This window comes from Ctenocephalides felis, unplaced genomic scaffold (assembly GCF_003426905.1).
Source record: "Ctenocephalides felis isolate EL2017-DRISC unplaced genomic scaffold, ASM342690v1 CF-g0.4_SCAFFOLD_01170, whole genome shotgun sequence".
In the NCBI taxonomy this organism is placed as follows: Eukaryota; Metazoa; Arthropoda; class Insecta; order Siphonaptera; family Pulicidae; genus Ctenocephalides; species Ctenocephalides felis.
In genome coordinates, this window is record NW_020537324.1 from 5422739 (window position 1) to 5445486 (window position 22748).

The window sequence follows — 22748 nt, forward strand, 5'->3', positions numbered from 1 at the left end:
TGCAAAATTATTGTATGTTTAAAAAAATAAAAACACTTAAGAACACAGTAAAAATTATGATTCAGCCTCCAAAAGCATTCAGATATTGTGTGTATTCTTTGTAAATATTGTCTCAATTTCAGGTCACAGAATAATTTTCAGGAAATATCCTACTATTATTTACTGGCTTTGTCAAAAAACTGAGTAACTTCTTCAATAAATTCTTCAAAATGTCCAATTATTCTAATTAATGTAGATTTTCTTAAGAAAATTACAGATTATAATTTGAATAAAATAAATTATTTTTTCAAATTATAATCAGTCCTAATGAAAATTTCATTAATTAATATATATAATTATAAGGTTTGACAGTGCTATTCTTTCCATAGCAAAAAAAATCTATTACGTTTTGTGATGTACTTACAATTTCGCCTTCAAAACATATTCAAATTTCGTTAATTTCACTTACTAGATGATTAAAATTATCATTTATTTTTCCCCCGAATCCCTGTCTATTTCTATCGAAGCAAGGTGTATTAATATTTGCGTATCAGATTACGATCCCCCTCGTTGCCAACGCCGAGCCAAAAGAAAATTCGACGGTTCTTTCGGAATATAAGTATTTATATTCGGTATATTGTGCGTTTGTAAAATAATTCCGCTTCCGGCAAAATGCAAAATAGTATATACATTTAATTATTGAATATATTTCATAAAAAGAATACGCGCATTGAGAATTATCCAGGCGAAAAATTAGATTTTGTTGTCTGGGACTAACGAGAAGATGCGGATGTGCCCTTAAAACATTTAGGAATTTGTTAAAATCAGCATCTATCCGGTAGTTGATAATTTTTTTCTTAACCAACATTCTAAAATTTAGACAGGGACATAGATAGAATATATTATAACTAAAAATGCTGCAATTAAAATCGCATCTAAAAAAATTATAAATTTTGTAATAATTCAGTAAATGCATGTTCTCCAAGAAAAAATCTCCAAAAACTCTGCACTTGGCGTAGTGAATTGTTTAAATTAATTAAATGATTTATTTTATCGATTATTAGTGTTACATTGCTTTTTATTAATTTTTATTTATTTTTATTCCAGCTGAATTGAAAATGGATGTGCTTCGAGAAAGAGAAGTCAAAGATTCTTTAGAGAGACAACTTTTAGACGAACAGAAAGCTAGAGGTAAGTTTTTATATAATTTATCTATATTTTAAATTAACAAAAAATAATCACTTTTAAAATTAAAAAATCAAAATCTCACTCATCAATTAGTTAATTAGTTTCTAAAACCAGTAATCTATGAACTAAATAGTAGGTTTCTAAAGGTGCAATTCCCATACTGCATTCTAATTTTCCATTACATTTTATCACTTCCAAGCAGATATAATTAATTTATCAATCATTTATTAAGTTTAGATTATATATCAGACGTTTTAGTGTTACACTTGAACGATGTGACCTTTTTAGCCAAATGCCAAGTCGTTTTATTAATTTGCGAACAGGAGCAGATGTATTGTATCATTAACATTTAAGATAGAAATCAAAATTTCGTTTCATTGTTCAAGAAACACGAGGGGATGAATTTATAAAAATCTTTTGTCACATGTAATAGATAATTTATTATAGTGATGAAATATAAGTGGAGTTGTCTAAATATTTAATCTATCTATTACACCCGGACGCCCAATCACTGGGTTGGCATTCGAATTAGACATTTTTAGTACTACCAAATATTTTTTGATATTCCATGTAGAATAGGTGAAAAAAAAATCAAGTATGTAGAGAAATTAATAAATAAATCAGCAAGCATTCACCAAATTCAAAAACATGCCTAATCTTATTTGTGATAATACAATTTGTTTCCATCGATCACACTCCCTTGTCTGAATCATTTTTTCTTCGAATAAAAATCTATCTTTCCCTAGTTATGGATATCGCAAAACGACCTTCCTACGTGCTTTTTGGCATTTTTTTTGTTGAGTTTTTTGAGGGTGTTAAAAGTTCCGACTTTCCTACTGGCCATGACAGATGGTTTTTCTGCTTTATATGTTTTCTGACGTTTTAAAACAGATAAATCTTTTCCATATGCTACGCATTTTCGTAGCGAGTGTGATAAAATTTATCATAATATTGGATTGTGAGAATGGGATGATTGTATGCACGAATAAGATATTTTTGAGGGGTACATATAAACTAATATTTTACGAATTGTTATTTAAACTATAATATATAGAATTAAGAAAGATATTTCTATCAAAAATAATGAAATGAAATGAAACCTCAATGAATTTGATGTAAAAATCTTTAAATCTCTTATGTAAAAATTTTTGAATTATGGACGAATATGTTCATGCGTTATTGCAAAATTTTTAGTATCTTTGCTCAATTTTTTATTCAATTTATAATTTATCATTTTGTTTCCATTATGATACATCACTAATATCGATTTTGGAATTACATCGTTAGTGATGGACAACATCTGCTCCTGGAGCGCGCACGTTCCACATAACAAATAATGATTAAAAAACATTTTGTGCCCCTGTATAGTTCGGACAATGTGATAATTTATTATTTTTATCATCTGTTGACATTTTCATGTTTGTAATACGTATATTTATATTCAAAACAGAGGGTAATGTAAACAAATAATTGATTAATTTAAATTATTTGACACAATTTGATCGCGATCACGAGTTGACAATCCATTTTTGAAGTATATAACATCAATTTTTATGAATGGGATAATTGAAAAATGTGTTTAAAATGAATAATAATTAATATCTACTAATAGTGTTAATTTAATTGACAAGTAGAAAGACTAATGAATAACTCTAAAGAAGAATTTAATAACCAACTTTTTCGTCAGACCAACTTCTACTCTTATGAAATGGAATATCTCTATGTATCCCAATTTAATCTACGAGATTTTTATTCGAGTACAAGATCAGTCTTGAATATTAAAATAGAATAGACGCTTTAAAGCTCAAACAAGAAGATTATTATACGCATTTCATCTTGGTCTGTCAAATCAGCCAGACGTCCTAATCCATATGACGTATTATTAAATATACTGATGCATTGAAATGTCACCAGCATTTGAAATTGTCAATTGATTATTCATATCAGTGCTGGACAAATAATATAAAAGGGTACAAAAATTTATTAATAAAATAATAAATGAAATAATAACTGATCATGTTAGTTTTTATACAAGTTAGGCATAATTAACCTAAACCAAACAGGAAGATTTTTGCTCTATAGTTTTTTCAATGATTTCCAACACTTAGAGGAATAAGAAGGATTAGAACATGCATTTTGCCTGATGTTAGTAAAGCTAAATTTTTGCAGTGATTTCGTTCGATATGAAATTCTATACTAAACTTGCCAAGAATATTTTTTGTTTGAATTTGAGATAGAATTTTCATAAATGTAGTTGCTATTTACTAATCTTGGTATAGTTTTGTACTCAAACACCGAAAAACAGATGAAATTTTTAAATATTAAACTTCAACTAAAATTTAAGCTAATGCTAATGCATAAAATACTTTCCTCTGAGATGTTTGAAATTGACGTTTAGAATAATTCTTTAAAATAAACAATGAATATTTATTGAAACTTTATCTCACAAATTTGATCAAGCAATGTTTTTACATCAATTTCTAAAATTATCAAGCATTTAACTAATTTTACTTTAAAATCATCGGTTCCAAAAATTGCACCTGCAATCGTCATTTTTCTTTAAATAGGCAAATATAAATAATCAGCTATAAATAAGCAAATTTAATATATTATATAAATTTATATATTATATTCATATATTACCACCTCAACTTTTTCTGATGAATAATTATAATTTTTAATTGAACAAAAATACTGCTCATTCATAATTTCCATATTAACCTTTCAAAAAGAACACATTTCTTACGCTAATTGCAGCAAGTCTTAAGCTTTACAAAGTTCTGACAATTTTTGCTTTTATTTGTAATATTTTTTTTGTAATTTCCTCAAAATATTATTAAATCATATTTCTAAATCAATTGGACATCACTGTTCTTAATAAATATCATGAGATTTAAAAAGCGAGTGCTCGCGTTCCAAATCCTAACGCGTCAAACAGGAATTAACATAAAAAAGACTTCATACAAAATATCATGGAAATATTTTTCTAAATCTAATATTATTAGATTTATTCCAAAATAATTTCGAAAATAATGTTATCGGCTGATGCATTAAGATATTTAAAATAGATTTAATGCGGCTAATCTTATTGATTTCATAATAATGAACTCGAAATAGATCTGATGGGCGGAATATGTAAACTTATGGGAGATATGAAGATATAATATAATAATAATCTTGTGATAATTAAAACCGGAGTTTATATTATCATTAAATCGAACATACTTTGACAAAATTTCCAAAATTTCCATACCATACATATTATTTTTTTTTGTTTCAAATTAAATCGTAGACTTCAATTTTATCCTCGTCCATGACTATTCACAATTACGAGTCAGTTGCTCTTTGGTTCACGTTGCTCTCACTTTGTAATCAATATTTATATAGGATTTAATCAATCGTTTATTATAATTTAGGCAATCGATCATTAAGCAATACTCGAAATATGAAATTTCCGTTTTGTCCTCAGTTGAAAGAAACGCTTGGACGAATATCGTGTTACAACTGTCATCACAATTCAACGTTGATGAGTGAACAGATCATATGAAATCAGTGTCCCATGCGAAGACCACACAGGGAGTTAATCCAAATTAAACAAAACGTGCGAATAATAAATGATTCTAAACATTTCGAAATAAATTAACATACAGTTTAAGTGTGATGCCTTGCGGATTCATTTTGAATTAATGAAATAATTCGAGCCAATTAGGAAATTTGGAAAACTTCTATTAATTTTTTTGGATTAGATTTAGGATAGACAGAAATCGATTTTGAAATAGGGACTATGTTCAGTAAAACTCCCAGCTAATTCATTATTGCAAAATGTGTTTTTGTTGCTATTTTTAAAAAAGTTGTCACCTGGTTCTTTTTACCCCATATGCGGGATAAAGTGGAACGACCAGAGAGCAAACAGATTCAATGTTTTATTTTCAATTTTAGAAGAATTTTACAAAATAATAACAAATGACACATATCAAATAAACTACTATCTGACTATGTTCAGTAAAACTCCGAGATAATTCATCATTGCAAAAATGCGTTTTTCAAAAAGTTGTCACCTGTTTTTTTTTACCTCATAGGCGAGGTAAAATGGAACCACCAGAAGGCAAACAAATCCAAAATCTTATTTTCATTTTTAAAGGGATTTTACTAAATGATAGCAATATTATTCAACCAAATGCAAAATATATATTTCATGGGTACATTTTTTACAGAGATGACATAGTATACAACCATGATCTGGTATTATTTCGTTAGAAATAATCTTATCTCTCGTAAAATTGCTTTTTTAACTTCACTTTTTTATTTACTACTTTTTATTGTTTACATCTTTTCGATGGTAAAGACTCAGATGGTCCTTTTCACCCTACCCAAATGTGAGCTTTTAACAATATCGTTTTGTTAAAAAACTGTTGTGTCGAACTTAAAAATAACAAAAAAACTCTCATAAAACATTTAAATAACGTATGTTACAAATTATAATGAGGTCTCGTAAACTAAACAATACTGCTCAAGACCTAAAAAACTTCCAACCAAAGAAAATAATTTTGTGATGGATTTTCAAACATTGCCATTTTAAATCAAGTTGAGGTCTGGCTATACATTTTTTTTCTTGTACTTTCAAATATTGTTATTAAAATTTATTCAACTTTACTTGATTTTGAGACATCTGTATTGGAACTTTTTACCCGTAGACCTTCCCCAATTCTACCCTATTCTACTTATTGGATAACATAACTGATTGAGTACTAGAACTAGGTTTTAGTGGTAGGTGAAGAGATCAGAGACATCAATTTGATTTTAACCTGATTTTCTCTTAATTTTTCACTCTTTGCATCAATATATGTATAAAATATCCATGTACAATAAATATAAAATTTTTCATCGTCCCCACAATTTAAGAATCAGCGAAGAAAAAACTTTTGGCATGGATCTGTGCATCAGTGCCGATATGCGAATATTTATTTTTACATCCAACATAATGCGAGTGATACCTTTGCATGCATTGTCAGGTTTATTCGATTCAACTTTTAAATTCATTCGATTAAAATCTTTTTAGAACAATCGGCTGAGAGATATATTTGTTTTGACAACAGGTACATGTTGGCAAATTAAGAGGGATTATTAAATTTCGCGAACTTCTTGGGTAATAATAATACCCCGAAAAAATAGTAGCCGGATAGAGAAAGAGAGTTTCGCCACAAATAATGGAAATGTGATCGTACAGCAAATAAATACAAAATGTACAGTTTTTAGTATCAAGAAATAAGGATAAGATGATCTTTTGATAGATTATTAGATATCATTAAGCTTATTATTTCTTTCTCTGAAGTTTTTTTTTGTCTACTCTAGAACAATTACAACGCATAGTTTGCAACTCATTATACTGTCTCATTTATTATTTTCATAAAATAAACTATCACGCAATTTATAAAATCTTATTAAATCAATGTGATACATAATTATTAAAATTTTCATATACACTTGTAAAGTAATGAGAGTAGAAGAACGAGATGTGAACTTGTTTCTTGACATATCGAAAACACTTCAAGTTAATTTAATTAAATTTATAAAGTTAAGGTAAATAAAAGTTTATTGTGTATAAATATGAAAATTTACATAATTGAAAGCAATTTTGCGTATATAAGTGGGTATTTTAGTTTCATATAATGGTTCATAAGTTATTTTGATTCGATTAACAAATTTTAAAAATAAATAATTTGATTAAATATATTTACATAAATGCACATACTTAAAACTATTCAATTTGGTCTAAATTGCGTTAAATTATATATCATAAAAAAATTGAATTAAGTTCATTATTGTAAATTATTCAGAAACATAAATTTGCAAACGTTGACATAGATATTATCAATATTATCTGTCGTGGTTTTTTTAGTTCTGTATCGCAAACTCTAGACAGAATTAATATTGGATATGTAAAAATAAAAACCAAGAATATTGCAATGATAAATAAGATCTTCGATCCTTCGACACTGGTTTTAATATGTTATATTTTTATATAACAAATCGTGCATAGTAGGCGTTGAAATAGCAATTATATCCATATGAATTAGTACTGGAGAACTGACATGCAATATTGTACAAGACAATAATAATCCGTTTGGAAGTTCTCTTCACGCAGGGTTGAGCATGAAAGCAATTAAACAAATAATTATAAAATCAAGAGCAAAAATAATCGTCTTATTAATAGTCATTTTCTTAAATTTTATATATATATATAGATAGCCTAGTATTAGTACGAATAGATTGATGAATAAATACAGAAAAATGTGAAAACTATTGACCATTTACTATCAACCTGTTACTGCTATGTAAATCTTCTTCAAATTATTTTCCAGAAAACACTAACAATTTTGAGTCTTCGTGACTACCAACTCATAAGATTTTTGCCTGTATTTCAATTTTTTTAAAATCATTCACCTACAATATTCAAAGATTATAGCGAAAGTTAGTGTAATACATCAATCAGATTATAAAATAATTATAATTTGATAAAAATTCGTTAAAAATCACTTCTCCTACACAATTTTTCAACAGCATTACAACATTACAATAACAAATTTTTATTTTATCAATTAAATTACTGATTACTAACTTTATTTTGATAAAAGAATCGTACCTGCACGAATTACCTTTGAACGCAGTTTAAACTCGAAAAGAATATAAAAAGAAAAGAATCATGAAAATGCAACTAATTAATCAAATAAATAATTGTAGGTTACACGCGTGAAATTTCTTTTTAATATTCATTATTCCTGAATAATGTTTATTAAATCAAGATTCCACACCTTAATTACACATTTCAAAGGTTCTATTGCACGGATTTGTCAGCTCACGTCAGATTGGTTTTACACGACATGTGCAAATTAAGTTTGATAAGAAAAAAACATAATTTTTATAAGAATTATAATTCGAGTAGTCAAGAAGGTAGTAAAGCATGTTGTGCTGATTATATTATGATAATTTTGTATGTGAAAATGTGAAACATATCGGAGAGAAAAGGGCAAATAAGCATTCTCCCAAGCATAAGGTAATGACACCGTTCAGGCGTCATTTTTCGCGTGAATGGTGCACGCGCACCTTTCATGATTTTTTTTTTGCCCGCAATCGCTAATATTTTTCTAAAACGCGTGTTATTTTATTCGAGCAATTTTTTCCGCAAACGTTTATCCTAACCCTTTTTTTCTCTCTTTGTTTTCACGCCGTGGGGCTAATTTTTTCCTTTCGTTGAAGATTTTAACAGTCGAATGGACAAACGTAAACAGAGTTCACCGGAAGCCATCTTAACGGAAGAACGCATTTCGTGGGTGAAATAAAAAAGAATTAATAAATTATTTCAAAAGATGAAGTTACTTTCGCGGGTAACTTGACACCCTTGCTGCTGTCTTTCTTTTGCTTTGCATGCACATGGTTAATATATTGATACGGTCATTAAGTTTTTGTTCAATAATTTGTACAAAAATCCAAAACGATCAACTACTGCTTCATTATCTTCTCGGAGAAGACGCTTATGTTTCTGCCAGAAAATCCAATTTGCTCAACTTATAATTTGTATATTATGATCTCTTAATATTTCAAGTCGACCTGAATCCAGCACCAAAATTGGAAAAAATAGGTATGTATGTTCAGGGCGTGTGTAAGTGGCTGGAACCCCTAGATCAGAAGTCTTGAATCAGGGGTCTCCGGTTTGATTTCTGCTACGAGCAGCAAAATGTTTACAAGTGAAAATAACCTTGATCTGGTGTAGCTGCTTCAGTAAATGTTTGCCCTTGCACAGAAATTGTTCCAAAAATTCATTACAAATAGATGAGACAACTGTTTGGTTTACCATTTGTAATATAGACTAGTATCAAGTCATGTATGTGTATGTGAGCCTATTTTCCTAACATTACAAGCTTAATTCATCAAAATTCGTGATTAAGAATGGTTAAGAAATATGGTTCATTATAAATATTATATAACGTTGGTTTAATTTCATTCCAAAACATTTGCAATATTGTATTTCATTATCCATTTAATATTTCCAATAAATATGTATACAATATTCCTAGATTCTGCTTTTAGCAACCACGCTTCAATAAAAAGGTATTCTAAAGAATATTCATCCCTTAATGAACGCAATTTTCGCCGAGATGGAGAAAAATCTATGCCTCATTTACATGAAACGGAAAAAGGTATTTTATTTAGGTCGAATCAGTCAGTGTACGAGGAAAATTTACTGTTTATATATAGAGATAGATGATATTATAGACTCAGGGGGATAATATTGATAGGATTGTTTGTGATATGCCTGGAAATCTCATTGTCTGGGTATGCAAATCTTATTAGTTCTGATATCGGAGATTAAGACGATGCGCGTGGGATCTCAATAGTTTCTAAACTGTGGACATAAAGAACATTTGCAAAATTTGCCAAGTGACAATATTTAGGCACATTCGGTAAATTTTGAAATTTTAATGATAAATTTGGTATATTGTCACTCTTTAATAAAAAAATGGAGACATAATAACCCTACATCTCATTTGACATCTCACACGTAGCATTCAATGAGCTCTTGGCAGACTTTTGATAAAGTATCTGGTTTGTCAGTTGAATGTTTTATTTGACTAATAATATTCTTTATTACTATTACTCCATAGATCATAATTTTATTCATTGGATTGAATATTTAAATCCAAATTTTCAAAACGATAGCCTGAAACCAATTTCTACAAATTCTTCATCACGACACTAGATTTACCACCACCGCGTCAAATTCCTTGTTTTTCCTAGACTAATTTTACGCGTTCCTGAATTTAGTAATTCATGATTTTTAACCATATCAACTTAACACGTTTGCTGTCAAATGAAACTTGATTGTACATTATGATCGATAATATTGATTAACATTTCTCTGGCGACTGATTGACATGCACTACACGCATAACTCCGCACGTGAACATGCATCCGACAATGCCGGATCGAGGAGGGATGAAGGAAGGATGGAAGGCATATATCCGTGTCTTCACGTAACAGAATATCAACGAAAAAGTTGGAGGCGAAAGAGGTCGGGGTTGAGGAGTTGGAAAGGGTGGAAACGGTGGACGGTGGATGTAATGTGTTAAGGATAACGTGGATGATTGTACTGAACCCAAGATGTCCAATTGATATATAAGAAGATCTAAAAAAAGAGTAGGTTCTATTCATGCCCAATCCAGTCCACTTTATACATTAGGCTCATGCCTTAGGGTGATATTCTCGTAACTATTATTTTTTTACGTAATTATTAACAATCAATTAATACTACAAGTTTTTTTGTGAGGACTTCTTATAGATGGCAACTCAATCCTTATCCTGTCTCTCTCTTTTTGATAAATTTTGTTATTAGAATAACTTCAATACTGATGACTTTTCATTGAATGCAGCTATTGGAAAAGGAATATTTTCACTTGTGAAAATATTGCTATCTATATTTTCAAGTGAAGACTGATGACACTACTACTTGACCTCCAGCAGTCCGAGGTAGTTATCGAACCTGAATTCTAATATGATGAGAAGCTCATAGCTCTAACTACTAATCCCCTATTCTGTCTACCAGTTTAATTTTAAAATTTGACTAGCTTTAATTTCTAAATAAATCTTTCAATATGTCTTTTCCTAGTTTCCGTTACCCACACAAAATTTTTATTACCATGTTGAAATTGTTTTCGCATTGCAAATTGTTTTCTCGACAGCACTTCGACTGGATGCCGTAGTTTCAAGAATATTTGTCAGTCTTGAGTATGTTATTTGTGCTTACATCAATGTGCTGGAGACGAGTTCAGTAATATTAGACGACGTTATAGATTTGTGGTTGCAAATTGCATTCCTAGAACGGAATGAAGAGAATTCTTGGCCGCGGAAGGTAGAAGATCATAGCGCTCGCTGTGTATGTGATCCGATTATTGAGATAATTGTTGTGACGTGGGATTAAGATAGTAATTAAATGTCATAATTGTTTAATATCATGAGATAACATACTATTCATACGCATAAATGATTTTGTACGGAATTTGTTCTTGAAAAGTTCTTAAATGTGAATGTGCAAGGTAGTAATATATAGGTCATAGTAAGACGACTTCAATTGTTAGCATCAAAAAATATCTTAGCCTTTTTTACCCTTTGAGCAGTTTTAACCAAATTCAATTACCTTGGTTGGTTGCAGGTTCCTTCTATATTCCAATCGTCCAAAATTCCAAAAACACCAGTCTATATTATTAAATACGACTGTCACTTATCAACACGAGTTGATATGTCAAAACAGACATCCCTGTTTTGTACAATTAATCATCCATACATACATGGAAGTAGATCTTTCGTATTTGCGCACAAATTGCCGATGACATTTCAACGTGACGCGTTTTCTGGCGGCGTCTCCGGCTACTCTACTGATTTTGCTGTCTGAAGTCATAAATCATCCCTAGTTCATTTTGCCAATAGGGGTAGAAAAGTACGATATTTGTCGAATAGGTATTTTCAGCAATGATATTTGGTAAAATGTGAGAAATGATAACAACTATCAATTCTATGGAAAGTAGCCAAAATTTTACCTGGTTTGTTTTTTATAGGTACATTTTTTACCAAGTACGGTACAGTCACATGTGAATTTTTAAAATGATCTCCAAACTAACAATTTTTTTTAAAACGTTCAGAGAAAACAAAAATGCATCACCTATTTTTTGCTCCTTCTACGCCTCGCATTGCTCATTTATTCCGGATAATTTCATTGTTACAATTACCGTCGAAATGTAAAACGATAAAAGGAATTGCGACAGAGCACATGTGTTTTCAGCACATATATAATTCGTCATGTGTGTATTTGTTAAAAGCATGTGACTTGATTTGCCTTTGAAGCTATGAAGTCCATGAGATATCGACTGTTGTCCTATCTCAAAGGCTTTACTCACTGAGAGAAATTCAATCAAAACCCAGCAGAACAATTCTGAATGTAATTTATGGATATATTCATATGATATTTAGTTGAACAAATATTAATGGGCGCAGGATTTATTATAAAATAACATAGTTACATAATTATCAAATGATCGTATTAATTTAATCTTTGCGTTTTCGATGTACTTTTAGATTTGATTAATCTTGTTAATAAAATTAGCTAATAAATAAAATATGTAAGAAGGAAGTACTACGATAAAAACTTCCGGATTTTCGCAATTTTATTTCATAACTTTCTACACGTTTCAACTGCATTACATTCTCTGCATACAATATTGATCTAGTTTAAAAATACACAGGTAAAACACAAAACTACATTGATATTTTTCTATTGTATGTAGAAATGCTTTTTCTATTCAAAAAAACATTTTGGAGAAAAATCATACCAAAACCTATCATAAGCTTTTTTTTTATTTTAGGGCATTAGCTTTTGTATCATTTACATTGATGGCTCCAGTACTTGGTATAATCAATGTATTACACCTGTATATGATATTCCATAACAAATTATTTTTAACGTCAAAAATTTCCTTGCCAATGTCATTTAATCATATATATTATTCTCCATACCGTTGGCGTCGGATTTTTAAGATTTTTTTCCAATTTTACATGAATAAGCGTACCGTGTATTGAAATGTTTGTCGTTGACACTTGATTTGTAATTTTGCAAACGCCATTTACTGTACAAACTGCGTGTCCATTGACTTTGATTGTATTAAATAATGATTTTAGTTCTGAATTGACTCCAACAAAGGTCTGACCAATGCGTCCACCGCGACCTGTACTGAATGTGATTGCCAGCTGAAACGTTTTAACTGATCTGCTCAAAACCAGGGCGATTTATAATTACTTTGTTTGTAAACGAGAAAAGTTTCGAATAATAATTAAAATTTTGGAACTGTTGTAAAATAGTTATTCAATTTGATAATAATAAATAGTACAAATTATTGATCTTATAGATCAATAGCAAGAAAATTTACTTATAATTGGAGGTTCGTTAATTATATAAACATAATAACACCGCAAAAGTTTTGGTCAGTTTAGACTCTTTAAAAATCCATATGTGAAGCTACTACTACTACTCCTTGTTTGTTATCATCAGCATCCTTCTCTCATTTTAAATTTTTTGAAAATCCTTGAAATATTTCCCCAACTTCACTTATATTTTATGGTAATATTCCTAATATTGTTTCATTTCAAATAATATCACGATTTATAAATACATTTCCATTAACCAGTAATAATTATTCTCATTAAGATGCTTCGTTCATGCCGAACGATTTTGAAGTACATTTGCGGACCCCCTTTTAAGGCATTAGTGTAAATCTTGTTAGAAAGCGCCCCCGAGTTCTCCCCATTGCCGGGGTTATGGACTAAGACGCGGAATCAGCATAAATTTTGCAATTATTGTTGCAGCATGATATATATATATATTATATATATATATATATATATAAATATATATATTGTAAATGCGAGTGCAGCATTGTCTAATAAGATATATGGTTTCCATTTTAATTTATTTTCAAAACTACAGGTCTACGTTTTACCCAACATAAATTATCAAAATTTAAATATAACTTGCGGGAGATTATTTTGAAAAAAAAAAACTGCTTATTTTAATAATTGTTAGTTTAGAGCAGAAATATTAGTTTTTTTCAACATTTACCAGTACGAGCCCAATATTGGTGACAATATTTACCCCACATTCAAAACCAATATGGGCTCCATATTGGTGAAGAGTATTTAACTCACATTCAAATTGAAAAACTGTATTTAACTCATTAATAATTTGACTATACTTCTCCAGTACTATGATGGTATAAGTTTAAGTCATACCTCTCTTCTACGTCATTAAATTACTCTGACATTACATTATATGAAAATATCACTTGCGAGCAAATTGCGCTATGTATCCGAGCTCACACAAGTCTACCGAGGATGTTTAAATAAATTATAAAAATCATAATTATAATTCTACAATATTAATTAAATATGGCTACAAACTCTTATCTCGTATATAAACGCAATAACCGATTAACATTAACTTTTTTTTTACCGCGTTGACAATAAACGGCAACTTGGAAGCAATTAAGACCAGATATGTCCACTTGTAATCGACATTTTCAAAATCGTGAAAAAACTTAACGATTGTCCAATTAATCAAAGAATGAATTAATTTACGAGTAATTGTCTGTATCCCGTGTTTTATTCCATTCTTTTATTCTGTCCGCCCGGACATGATTGATGTTAAAAACTAAACGAATTGTCGATAATTAAGATTATTTGTATCATGGGATATGTCGAAGTTAATAATTAATATGTCTAATACTGGTTTATGCAGAACTGGTTTTTGCAAATTGTATGTTCATTTCTTATTTGAATATTGTTATAAATTAATGTGTGCTTTTATCTATTTTTATCACACCAAGAAGAAATTTGTAATGATTAGGCAGGCAGCACATTTGCAAAAGTGTGTTATTAAACACCTAGCTTGTACCCAAACATAGTTATTAGCAGTAATTAAATTATCATGATAATAAAGTTCTCATTAAGGTAGTATTTGAATTTTAAGTGAAATTTATGAGAAAATACTTAGCCAACCGTTGTATCTTAAATTTTATGGCATGATGTCGTATACTCTAACCCAGATAAATATATATATATATATATATATATATATATATAATTTGAACTTTCCTATATATGGATCAATGGTGCTGCCTGATTTACATTTTAATACGAATTCGGTGTTTCCACCTTTGATGTCAGCAGCAATGACCACTGTGCGAACTTTGATTGGAGGAGTGCGCGCGGGTTATTTAAAATCATTTCTAGGACGAAATGAAACAGTACCGAATGTAAAAGGGTAAAGGGTAACTTTGCTTGTCGCTTGCATTTAGAACGACTGTTTATAATCGCAAACGAAAGACCCTTTGATATTGAATGTAGATCTGTTGAATTAATTCAAAGCTGACATTTCAGTTTAGAACAACGGACGTCAATGATAAAAGTCACATGGTAAAAAATGGTTGTGCGAAGTATTTCTTATACAATGTATTAATTTTGCATTAAATGCATTTTTCAATATATACAATAAGTTCATTTAGCAATCTATACAATAAAAACATTTAGCTACAATTGTAGACAATTTCAAAATATGGCGTCTGAAGGATAACTATCCTGTGATAGCACCTTCTGTTAATATTGCATAAAATTTCTCTTCAATTTACTACAACTTGTTTTTTTATTCGCTCAGGTGATAAGTAAAAGCTTGATCAGGTCAATCTCCAGTTGATTTGGTATTGATTTACCCGAGTCTTGTATCTGGAGCAGAAATCGTTAATCTCTTCTTCATAGATAAAAATTCAGGTGTCGATGTATTAAGTTTCGCATTTTGAAGAGAACGCATATAAAAGAACATTTGTTGAGGGGTTGTTTTTGCCAGGATCATAAACCAACGTACCACAATACGGTCCTGAACGAAACAAACACGTGGTTCCTATATAGCGTGTCAAAATTTCTTAAAAAATGACAAGATCCAATCGCTTTTTAAATTTCCCGTAAAATTTGAACACATGCTAAAAATTTCTATCTTAAACTCCGAACAGTAAATACATAGTTTGTTAATTTATCATGTTTATTTGTGTGTTTTATCATCTGTGATGTTAAATAATACATATTTTGTCAATGTACACATACCGTGGATTAATAATGTTTTCATATATTATATTATATTATATATTATCCAGTTTGGTACATAGTTTGAGGCGTTTACGATCTATTTCAAAATTTTCTTCCACAGTTCTTGAACCTCTGTCGATTTTGTTATATTTATTCTTGATATAAATATTTCACCCAACTGATGATAAAAACTAAGCTGCACCTCCTGCTAATATTGCATTAAATTTTTAAATACTGTCAAGGAATAATTCACAACTAATTTTTTTCAGTCACTTAGGTGGTAAAAGCTGGTCAGGTCAATTCTCAGTTGATTTGTTTAACTTAGCCAAGTCTAGTATCTGGAGCAGAAATGGTTAAACTCTTCTTTAATAGTTAGAATATTTAGGTTTCGATGTATTAGCCGGCTTGATACATAGTTTGGGGTGTTTATGATTTGTTTCAAAATTTTGTACTGTCTACCGTCTGTAGATTTTGTTGTATTTATTGTAGATGTAGACATTTCGCACAACTTATGATAAAAATTAAGCTGAATTTGTGAACAACTACTGATTAATATATTTAATAAAACCTAAAATCTATAACAATTTATGACAGAAATAAAACTAACAGTAAAGGCGCAAAATATATGAAAAAGTATTGTATCTTTAAAAATGTGGAATAGTTTTTTCAATGTTAGTTTTGGTAGTTTCTTTTTGAGGTAGTTTCTTCAATAAGTGAATAACCAAGCAAGTTCCTTCTAATTTCCGCATTACGTATATAGAATTTGTATCTTTGTGCATATATCGTATATTCCTTATGCAAATCAGAATATCTTCCTCCTCGGACTTTAATTAAAGGACCATTGATTACGAAGCGTTGTCCTAACACCGTACCGCCGTGTGCCGATGTTTGCAAAGGAGGTGTTGCGAACCTATCGAAAGTGTGGGTACCCATTGTCCACCCTTTCCCGTAGCTCCGTAGCAGCGCGACCCTCGGCCTCGGCTTTAAGGAAGGGTTGAGGGTAGGGGTAGGGCGATGTGTAACTGACCAAGAGAACGTGAAGTGTTTATGTTGCCTTTGTGTCATATCGGCGCCGATCCGCACACGCGTGCTGTTGTTTCTAACTCCAGGTGGGAATTGGTAACAGAATAGTAATATGGTAATAATAATTGATAATAACTTAAATATTATTAATAACTTTTTCTAGAATCCTACGTTTAACTTATTTGCTGCAAACTGTTTTGTGTTATATTATCTTTTCACTACAAGTCAATGTCAGGGCTTCTAGACTTAGCTAAGGTAGCAAGAAATTGAGATATTCAATGAACCTTTTTTTAATTTTGTACTTTAATTTTTTGGGTATCGTTTTAATATCTTTTCACAACACATTGATCAATAAAATTGCTAAATGTTTTCTTGATAATATTGTAATTATATGCGAATAAAAAGTTGTCAATTGAGGATACTTACATCAAATATTTGAAATATCTATACATGAAATAGCACTTACCTATCCATATTATTTGGTGAATTGTTTAAACTGCAATTTATTAAAAAAAACGAATTATTTACATTTTGAATGCTTGTCATGAATCGCACTTTTATTCCACGCAAAATTTGGAATTATCAGTTTCAAGTAAAATATGCTTAAATATTATCAATTTTACAATCTTTAAACAGACTTGAAGTAATATCTAGAGTGCAGTAGTTGAAGTATCTAATTATTTGTTGCTCCAACTGATTTTAAAATTTAAATGCGTTTTTTGTTGAAATTTTTACAACTGTCCTGACATGGACAAGTAAAAGTGTAGGATGACTGTAGGAGTTTAGAATAAAAAGGATTCGAAAATTCAAAATCTTCTGACTAGTGACCAGAGACTTTGAAAATTCACATGTTTTAATATAACATGAATTTCGTTTTTAATATTGTCCTGGTAATGTTGTTTGGTAGTTTTCTGGTAAGTGTGTTTAAAATGATCTATTTGTTTTTTTTTGTGTATCTTTTATATAGTTCGGCCCTGTTCATATTTACACTAGATTGGCATTACGTTTTAAAGCGCGTTCTAGCGAGTGCTGGTCAGTGTGAGTGCAACTTACTTTATAAACACAAGGCTTTCAGATTAATGCCTCGTTATATAAACTTGGAAATTCATTACAAAAATAGCTGAATAAATGACAAATTTTCTTTGCCCTGTCAACAACTCAAAACGCATTTTCAAAAAAAAAAAAAAAAACAGGCCAATACAAGATAGTTGATGAAAATTTGTAATTTTTATCAAAGTTTTGAAAAAAACTTGTAACTAACTTGTAACTAACTGATCATGATCACAAATTTAAAAAAAAAATTAATACCCAATAAAAAAAATATCACTGAACAAATATTTTTCCTCACAATGTAATAAAATTACAAGTTACTGAATTGCATTTCTAGTTATATTTTTGAGCAATAAATTTGAAAAAAAATTATTGTTGTATTTTAAAATGTATAGAGAATTCATAAAAATGTATTAAAATAGTTACAACTTCTTTCAGCTCAAAAATTCTAACACAACAAATAATACTATAACAAATTAATTCTGATCGAATATCATTTCTGAAAAAAAACAGCAAATTGTGGACAATCTATGTTGCCTTTGAGATGAGAAACAGCTCTTCCGAATCTTAAATGTAATTATTTATAACGAAACTCTATATACATAGGAAATTTCCTTTACCCCCAGCAACAATTCGATACCTATTTGGCCATCCATATCCGACCCGAATTAAAACAACCGTATAGTTTTCGATGGCCATTGTGTAACACGATAGTTTCACTGGACATTGATGTTCACACATGCCTTCCATCGGTCATCTGGGTTCAGAGAAACATTGGCATCGTCCAAGGCGCTCAAAGAGAATCAAAGTGTTAGAAATATCTCACACCACAAACAAAGGGCGATAATTATACGACAAAGACAAACACCCCTTTTGAGGGCTCCGCAGGAGGTAGAAGGTGCCAGGAAACTTACGATTACAAAAGACCGACGCCTCAAAGGTTACATGTCCAAAACAGCGTGAATTAATATGTTATAACTATGCATTTCCTTGGAAAACAGTTGAGGGAAAATCATGATTTCTATTATATTCACTCTTACTACAACGCTAAATGTACCCAAAAGGGTTTAATTCTTTTACCCACTTTGCAGATTATTGCAATATTTCGCGATCCATTAATCCGCCATTATTATTTTTGTTTAAGGTTCGAAATAATCTATTATACATTTTGATGTTGAAATAACAATGCTAATTCGAGAACAATAATTCCATCAAGTCGTATCCCTCTGTTAATGTTCGTAATGAAATGCAAATCTACTGAAATATCTTCCGTTGGGTTTTCTCCTTTTACGAGTTGTGACGTCTAACCCTTTAATGTTTTCTCAAACACGGAGGATTTAATCGGGAATAAAGTTCTGATTTGGGTAGAAATAATTGAAGAATTTAAAGGAACTACTGATGATCTGAGATACTTGATAGTCCTTTTACTATGGCGGCACTTCTTTACGAGTGTTTTTTTAAACATTATAGAAAATTTAAATTCCAAAAGCTTCAAATGTGAACTCACTCTTGTCCCTCATACCTCTTCCCCAATGAATATCGTACAAGAACACATGTAACTTTATGTGAAATAGGCACATTACCATACGTTCCGGCAGGTACTTATATTCTATGCAGCTATAGCTTGCAATATTATCCCTCTTAGAAGCCCTCTATATAATTTGTCATATCTAATGCCGTACACTTGCTTAGTAATTGCCTTTATGTAAGCTCCTGCATGTTATATTCTATGTCCATTCTATGAATCCGTAAGACAGTTTGCCAAAGTTTCCAGTTTGATTGAACATTTCTAATACCGAAATTAACATTTAGGAAATTCGAATTGGTAATCGAGAACTAGTTCTATGATCGAAACTTCTTAACAATAAGGGATTGTGAATTGAAACTCACACAACATTTTAAATTAATCACAAAATATTGATTTTACCTGTTCATTTGTAAAAATTCATCGAAAAAAATTATTTTACCAGAGATATTTGTATGTAAGATTTAGAAAATTCCTTTTTAAAATTCCTTTTAAATTTATTCTTCTAATTAAATATAAGAAAAATCTGTTATGGTTTACTGATAGTATTACTGTTTTATATTTATAAAAGAAAGGTGAATTTTATAAGTGAATACTAGTTCATCAGTGGTCAGTTCAGTACAACCTAATTTTGTCCATATATTTGAATTATTTTATTATTGAATTAAGTTATAGCAAAGTAATCCATTATTTTCCTGATAAATAGCTTTAATTGTTTGTATATTGCGTTGTATAAGTCCAATCTGTTAGGTGGCGTTAGGAAGACCAGATTTTGTACTAAAAAATTTTTTTTGCGCAAAGTTTTGTAATCGGTTCTTGGTTTTGTTTGGACAACCAACGTTGGAAAATGGACACCAACAAAGAGGAAATAGGCAATATTTTGCAGCTTTTGTTCACTCTATAATTTGTAAAGTCACATTTTGGGATGAAAGCGTACTCATACATTTAGATTCTAAGTCGAGTAACTACTAATAATTTTTTCGGCAAACAGAATACTTGGATTTTAACTATTTTAGAATTATTGTTTCCAGAACAGAAATAAAAAAAATATTTATGTAAAAAATCTTAGGTTTCCAAAAATAAGAAGATTAATATTTATTTCGGTGGTTGGTCAAGATATACATTTCTGATCAAGGTATCGCCAGTTGTGGGTAGTTTGGTTTCGTGGAGCATGTGTTTTATTAGGCGAGACGATACAGGAACTAATTCCTGCAATATGGCGTTTGTATCCTTCTCGTAGATAGTTGTTGGGATATTAGTAAAACGACAGAAGTGGATGTGCTACGCGCACTAAGGATCAGAACGTGCCGACTGGCCCGGAATCCAGAATTGCTAATTAGGAGGACACAGATTGCACGGCAACTACTCGTAATACGGACATCGTACGTTATAGTTGTAAATAGAGATGAGCCGGATAAGTGATATTGTTATTTGTATAGGATTCGTTATGTGGGATACTTGATATGAGCTTCACTACTTACACGTAGAATATAAATACAACACACCTAACTATAACTATTAAATTTTTGTGAGCACGATTTCTCCAACCTCCAACGTATGACAAATTATAAATGATGTTATATGTGTACAGATTTGCATTTTGAACAGTTTCAACAAACATATGTTATTGATGAAATCTAATACCTCGTATGTGTCTTTTGAATTCGATCCACTTTGACAAAGGCGATGACCCTTTTGTATGATATTGTCTTACGGTGGAGAGACGCGCAGGTTGAGCGTCGACATATGCAAAATATTCTCAATAACATATCGCATGACATTGGCAAAATTGGAATGATACTATAAATAATATAGATATTCACTCGAACTTAGATTTTAGGAAGTGGAGAAGCTTAAGACAATTTTTCCTTATGAGAATTAGATGTATTTATGAGGATTTTAATGGCATTTTAATTAACTCCAATAGTCCTCAAGGTAAGATTACATCCAGTTATTATAGTAAGTTTGCTCGATTTTCAAATGCTTATTTTTATTTATTACATGGAATAAATAAATCAATAAATAACCTTTCCCCACACCTCTTATCGCACAAAAACACGGAGCAGACTTATTGACTTTTGTGTATTTTCCATATCAAAACCGCGCGGCAAACGCAAATATGTAGTGTTTACTTTCAATACTGAATTCTCGCCACCTACATACGTGTGTCGAGTTGGAGTGTCGCGTGCACTTGGTCTTGCATAAAAAGAACCAAGACAGGGGTTGGAAATCTAAAAATATTGGTCCGAAATTTAAAAATGTCCTAAGACTGTGAAAATTGATTATTTAATGGTTAGTAGACATAGGGTTACTAGATCCAGTGATTTTCAAGTGAATCAGTAATTTAATAACATACAAAATCCTTCATAGGCAAAAATTGACATGAAACAGATATTTATCAAATTTAAAAATAATTTTAATTGAAAGTGGATATTATTCATTTTACACGAATTCATCCATGGATTGTTTTCTGTTTCTGTATCTGTAAATATGGATAGTAAACATTTTTTGCTAAATCGGCAAGACTCTTATGATTCTGTACTTTATTGGATTGAAATTTTAGATTCGAAATGGCTTGATATTTTGCTAAGCAAATGTATCAACTAACAATTTATCCAAATAGATTAACGTGTAGCTTTATTTAATGTCACTTTAATCATTTAATTTTTAATAAATTACTACTCATATAATAAATATTATTCGTCGCTTCATTGTTATTTTGAGTCATTAATTTTAGCTCTGAAAATTTAAGCAGTTTAATTACACAATGTTTGGGCATCTTCTGTTCAGTTCAATTTTAAGAAAATTCATTTCTTCTATAAATTGTTGTCAATCCCTGATCTAACCCTTCTTTGTTAAAACATAAAGACCCCGGTATGGTGCATTTCGAGTATAGTGTCTTTGTCCCCTGCATAAAAACAGAGCAAATTGAATTTGAATGACCGCAAAAAGTAGTCAGTCGAATATAAAGCGTAAAATAAGCACAGGATATGTTACTAAAAACCACCTTTGGATGGGTGAGAATTATATTTTAGAGCAGAGAGTAGTTAAGGAAATTGATACCTGATAAATAGATTAGATACATCAGTAATTGTGTTTCTCATTTTTGCTCATTCTCAATTAGACCAAAATCATATCCACTCAATGATTGTGTTACTGCCTAGTACCTTTCAGAATTTTGATTAATAATATGCACTCATATAATTTGGCTTTTGTTATAAATGCGTACGTATTGGTGCCTTTCATCACCAGGTTCCTGTCTTTATTACCAGGAGTTGTTTCCAGAGTACCAGGAGTGAGTTTT

At 30.3% G+C, this 22748-nt stretch overlaps 1 protein-coding gene across 1 annotated transcript in view; it reads left to right on the forward strand.

Moving 5' to 3' along the window:
• Positions 1-22748, forward strand: part of LOC113366081 — a 206567-nt gene that overhangs the window by 155954 nt on the left and 27865 nt on the right. Inside the window, exon 12 of the mRNA XM_026607635.1 lies at positions 1087-1170. Within this exon, the coding sequence (XP_026463420.1) occupies positions 1087-1170 (84 nt within the window). The remainder of the gene's footprint in view (positions 1-1086; positions 1171-22748) is intronic.